This window comes from Carcharodon carcharias, chromosome 37 (genome assembly GCF_017639515.1).
Source record: "Carcharodon carcharias isolate sCarCar2 chromosome 37, sCarCar2.pri, whole genome shotgun sequence".
NCBI lineage: Eukaryota > Metazoa > Chordata > Chondrichthyes > Lamniformes > Lamnidae > Carcharodon > Carcharodon carcharias.
Genome location: NC_054503.1, coordinates 6,536,444 through 6,542,254, shown reverse-complemented (window position 1 = coordinate 6,542,254; position 5,811 = coordinate 6,536,444). Strand labels below are relative to the sequence as shown.

Genomic DNA, 5,811 nt, shown 5'->3' with positions numbered 1-5,811 from the left:
GGAGCATCAACTGATGCTCCTGTGGCGGTTTTATCCTGAGCCCCGCGTCTCATTATCCAGCGGCTTTCCAGTGGAAATACACCGAGACTGGAACCAATGCCAAGCTTTCCCCTGAATCAAAAATCATTCTGCAGGACAACAGATAGACAGCCTTGGTTCAGTTAGAGGTCACTTTACGCTGACCTCGTGTCAGTTATTCCAGCCAACGGTCACTGGGGCTCACCAGTTCCTCAGTCCTTTTCAGAAGTTCCTCCTTTCTCAATGCCGCAATTGATAAATTGTTGCACAATGTGGCCTCAAGCCAGCTTACCCGAGGGAACGGGCTCTTTAAATACAGATCCGCAGTCACCCCGCTAGCAGACGGGCAGTGAGAGCAGGACCGAGTGAGCGGGAGCAGCACCATGACGGGCAGGCTGATGTACCTGGCTCTCATGCTGTCACTGTGCATTATCAGTGCATCTTATGCAGAACTGGTAAGTCTGGGTTCCTGCAGGAAAGGTGGGAGTGTGGAGGGGGTGTAAGCAGATTAGAATTAGTCTCTGGGTTACAGAGAGGTTGGGGGGGAATCAGCCAGGGTTCCTGCTCCTGATCACTGTCCAAGTATCCCCAGTTTAGAGAGAGAGGGGAAATCAGCCCAGGTTCTTGCTCCTGATCACTGTCAAGTGATCCCAAGGTTAGCGAGAGAGGGGGATCCAGCCAGGGTTCCTGCTCCAGATCACTGTCCAATTATCCCCAGTTTAGATAGAGAGGGGAAATCAGCCCAGGTTCTTGCTCCTGATCACTGTCAAGTGATCCCAGGGTTAGCAAGAGAGAGGGAACCAGCCAGGGTTCCTGCTCCTGATCACTGTCCAATTATCCCCAATTTAGAGAGAGAGGGGAAATCAGCCCAGGTTCCTGGTCCTGATCACTGTCAAGTGATCCCAGGGTTAGCAAGAGAGAGGGAACCAGCCAGGGTTCCTGCTCCTGATCACTGTCCAGTTATCCCCGGGTTAGAGGGGGTGAATCATAGAGGATTCCTGCAGATCAGTGTTGAACAATAGGCTAAATATCGATTGAAAAGTAGGAGACCCCCAGATGTGTGAGTGTACAAGAATACAGTTTTATACTCCCTGTGGGATCAGTCTGGTGTGGGAATACGATGAGGGGAAGAGCACTCGGTTACACGGAGAGGACAGTGCCCTTGGATTTCCCATTACATAGAGCTTTAACTTCAGGCTCGGCACCCCCGGGGGTAAGGAAAGGGGGGAAAATCTCCCCTAGTTGATTATTCTAAAGCTTAAGAGTCACATTCTGTTCCAGCCTGATCATGATGCCCAGCGTTCTGACTCAAGGTCACCAGATGATGAGGAGTTGGGCATGGGATAAAGTATCTGGGGGCGCATCGATTGAGCCCAGGCAGCCCTGGACAATCTCACACTCCCCCAGAGACTTGTGCCCCATAATCAAAGCTGTCGCTCCCAGTGCCAGTATCAAGAGCATGCTGCACTGTCTTTCAGATGAGATGTAAAATTAAGGCCCCCTTGCCCTTTAAGGTGGATGTAAACGAGCCCATAGCCACTATTGGGAGCTCCCACCGCCACATCCACCAACTCCCTCTCCGCATCCTCCCCAAGCCCCATCGTTGCCCTCGGGCCAATATTTATCCCTCAACCAACATCACTGAAAAGAAACATGATCTGGGTCATTAACACATCGCTGTTTGTGGGAACTTGCTGGGCGCAAATTGGCTGCTGCGTTCCCCGTATTACATTTTGTGGAAAGTACATTGTAGGTTTCAAAGCACCTTGGGTGGGGGGGTTGGGGGCACTCTGAAGGTCACGAAAGGTGCTACAGAAATGCAAGATCTTTCTTTATCTGTGCAGAATCAATGATGTTTAACAATTTGGCCTTCCTGTCAGGCAACATCACTGAGTGGCTGTTGGAAAAATGAGCTTGGATCTACCATGAAGATTGATGTGAATGAAGCTGGGCATATAAGAGGCACCTATGTGTCGCAAGTGTCAATGTCTAAAAAGCCTGCGGAAGGGGTTGTGGTTGGATATCAGCAAGATCTCACCCAACCAACCTTCGGGTTCATAGTGAAGTGGATTAAGGGTAACTCATGATATTTATTTAGCCGAATGATGTTCTGGGCAGCCATGTTCCCGACTGTTGACACTCCAAACTCTCCATTGTTTATTCCCCTCCTACCTTTTACTCTGGTTGTTCTCTCCTCCTTTCCTCAAGGGGCTGAAAGGTGCAAAGCGCAAGTATTGTGACTCATCCCATCAACATATCGTTCTATTCCCTCATGTGTTTATCCAGCTTCTCCCTTAAATGTATCTACACTATTCACCTCGACCACTCCCTGTGGGAGTGAGTTCCACATTCTCCCCACCACTCCCCGGGTAAAGACGTTTCTCCTGAATTCCCGATTGGATATATTAGTGACTATCTTATATTGAACTGGAAACAGTTTCTTTCCATCCACCTTATTGAACCCTTACATGGACCCAGATTGTCTGGTCAATGGATGGTCGTACCCCAGAAGGTGCACTGATGGATCCCTTGGAAGTCCCAATGCAAGGACTCCATGGGAAATGCTTGGGGAATTTCAATTTCCGATGGGCACTTCCCCCATATCCAGAACACTCCGAAAGTGTCTCCAACTCTGAGTTAGAGTCAGAGATTTCAAATAGTTCCAACTTACTTACCTGGAAATGTTAGACAGCAAAAAAATGATATATAACTCCTAGATAACTATACAACTGAGCTCCCTGACTCCCAACCAAATCCACCCACCAATACCACTCCCCCCGACCTTCCCCCCTGACCTTCCAACCTCCCCTGACCCTCTGACCCCCCCGACCATCTGAACCCCAGAAACCACCCCCAACCCTCCGACACCCCGACCTTCTAACCACTTCCAACCCTCCAACTGCCCCTAATGCTCTGACCCTTCGACACTCCCCCAACCCACACACCCACCTAACCTTTCGACTCTCCCTGACCCTCCAACTCCCCTCGACCCTACAACTGACCCCTGACCCTCTGACTCCCCCTAACCCTCCGACCTCCCCGACCCTTCCACTCCCCCTGACCCCCCAACTGCCCCCTGACCCTCCAACTTCCCCCAACCCTCTGACACCCCTGATCTTCTGAACCCTTCCAACCCTCTGACTTCACCCTGACACTCCAACTCCTCGACCCTCCAACTCTCCTCTGGCCGTCCGACTCCACCAGACCCTCGAACCCCCAACGGCCCCCACCACCCCCCACCAACCCCCCAACTCCCCCCTATCCTGACTCCCCTGATTCTTCGACTGTCCCTCAACCTCCAACTCTCCACTGACCCTCCGACCCGCCTGACCCTTCAACTACCCCCCTGACCCTCCGACCCTCTGACCCCCCCGACCTTCCGACAATCCCCCAATCCTCCCAGCCCCTTGACATTTCCACTCCCCGCGACCTGATCTCACCACCCCTACCCATGTACCTCGTTCACGAATAAACTGAGAAGTTATTCAAATGTCCCAAAGCTTTTCAACTTGTTAATGAATGGAGGCTTACCAAAACACAGCAGCTGATGCTGTAAAAAGGTGGCACGGCTTGGCTCCCTCCTGACAGTCCTCCTCTATGAGGAAGGATTCCAGGAACAGGGACTGTTCCGAAGAGGCCCAGTTTGGAAGTCTGGCCAAGAAGTGCGGAGCACTGGCGCTATGTAAAAAAAATAGGAGGGGAGTAGCAATCCAACGGTGATCGCCACCCCTCCGAATATTTGGCTCCTAATCTTACAAAACCTTCTATCAGGTAAACTTCTCCTTTCTACAGAAAAAAAAACCCCAGTCTATTCAATCATTTTTGATCAAGCTCTCAATTTTCCTCGCCATATAAATCTCTTTTTGCACCTTCACCTCTAAATCCTCTTTTTAACACACCGAGGTTCGATATAAGTTTGGCATCACTTCTCTGCTCTTCAATTTTATCCCTCTGGAAATGAACCCGAGTGCTTGTTTAATCTGCTCCATGTCATGACTGCACGTTCCCCTAACACCTGTTTTCTTTTGAATTCCCCTCCTCCACAGCTGCAACTAGTGTCTCCGTTTGGGCTGGGCAGTATTTTAAGGTTGGAGATGAAGCAAAGTTGATTACCATATGGTTACTCCGAGCAAGCTGTCTAGATCAAGGGGAAAACTGGAATGCCACCAGGTAATTGAAGCACTGTTTCTGTAGATAGTACTGTAAATGCAACCCACGGGTACTTAGTGCTGCACTGTCTTTCCAATCAGATGTGAAACTGAGGCCCCGCTGGCCCTATCTTGGTGGAGGTGCAAAATACCAGGGCACCATTTTGAAGAAGGGCAGGGCCTTTCTCTCTGGCGTCCTGCCCAATATTTATCCCTCAATCCACATCACTGAAACTGATTAGCTGGATATTATCAAATTGTTTTTTGTGGGAGCTTGCTGTGCACAATTTGGCTGCCACCTCTCCTGCCTTACACATCAAAAATGCTTCATTAGCCGTGAAGACATCTGAGGGTTGGGAAAGGTGCACCAGCAGTTACTCTGTTATTTAACCATGTGTTGTACCTGCCCTGGGAGCGTTGGACGGGGACAGTGTAGAGGGAGCTTTACTCTGTATCTAACCCCGTGCTGTACCTGTCCTGGGAGTGTTTGATGGGGAGAGTGTAGAGGGAGCTTTACCCTGTATCTAACCTCGTGCTTTAGCTGCTCTGGGAGTGTTTGATAATGGATGAATAAAGATTCCTTTTAAATTATCGACTCAAGACTAAAATGGCAATGTCTGATCTTCCAATATATTAATGAAATATTTAACGATCGAGCAGGAGTGTGAACTAAATCTGCCTTTTTCTGCTTAATCAGTGGTTGTCCTCTCTCTCTCTCTCTCTCTGTGAAACAGGGTTGGGATGGATGTGTTCTCTCGTAATGATACCGCGTGTAAACTCACCAACCTTCGGTCGGAGTCTGGAGAAATGAAACAGGAGGTTAGCTCTGACGGGGAGTTCAGTGGGTCATATCATGCCTGAATGATTCTGCGAAGCAGCGAGACTTCTAGTCCCTGTAAATCACCCAAACATCTCGAACCCTGATTCCAATAAAAGCTGAAATGATGCATCATAATTCCATGTCGGCTTAGAATTTCTTGGGATTGCTCTTGAGTGTTCATTCATACATGGGCTATAGGTCACCTAAAAGGGATCAAACTGGGTGCTTACTAAGTGGTGAAGAGCTAGAGACAGTGGAAGTCCAAAGGGACTTGAGAGGCTAGGTAGACAGATAATTAAAATGAGCAAAATAATCAAAAATAAGCTAAGGGAATTCAGATCTTTATATCCAGAGAATTCAAATAGAGCAACAACTTGCATTTATATAGCACCTTTAACATTATGAACAATCTCAAGGCACTTCACTGGAGCGTTATAAATAATTTAGGATGTAGTGGTAGTGTCACAGGACTAGTAATCCAGAAGCCCAGGCTAATGCTCTGGGGACGTGGGTTCAAATCCCACCACGGCAGCTGGTGGAATTTAAATTCAATTAATAAGTCTGGAATTGAAAAGCTAGTCTCAGTAATGGTGACCATGACAACTATCATCGATTGTCGTAAAAACCCATCTGGTTCACTAATGTCCCTTTAGGAAGGAAATCCACCATCTTTACCCGGTCTGGCCTACATGTGACTCCAGACCCACAGTAATGTGGTTGACTCTTAACTGCCCTCTGAAATGCTCTATCAAAGCCATTCAGGGTGCTGGCCTTGCCAGTGACACCCACATCCCATGAAAGAATAAAGAATAGAAAAAGTTAAGG

General features: G+C 48.7%; 1 protein-coding gene across 1 annotated transcript; it reads left to right on the top strand.

Annotated features, from left to right (window-relative positions):
- The first annotated feature begins 401 nt into the window (after positions 1-401).
- Positions 402-5,027, top strand: LOC121272957 (avidin-like). The gene is made up of 4 exons (XM_041179857.1): positions 402-473; positions 1,899-2,094; positions 4,065-4,188; positions 4,901-5,027. The coding sequence occupies exons 1-4, from the start codon at positions 402-404 to the stop codon at positions 5,025-5,027; spliced, it is 519 nt and encodes a 172-aa protein (XP_041035791.1).
- Positions 5,028-5,811: the final 784 nt, after the last annotated feature.

Excerpts from the sequence above, each read along its gene's own strand:
- LOC121272957 (XM_041179857.1), top strand. The coding sequence starts at position 402 with ATGACGGGCAGGCTGATGTACCTGGCTCTCATGCTGTCACTGTGCATT. Across the intron at positions 474-1,898 it reads GTGCATCTTATGCAGAACTG|GCAACATCACTGAGTGGCTG; the intron begins GTAAGTCTGGGT and ends CCTTCCTGTCAG. Across the intron at positions 2,095-4,064 it reads CATAGTGAAGTGGATTAAGG|CTGCAACTAGTGTCTCCGTT; the intron begins GTAACTCATGAT and ends CCTCCTCCACAG.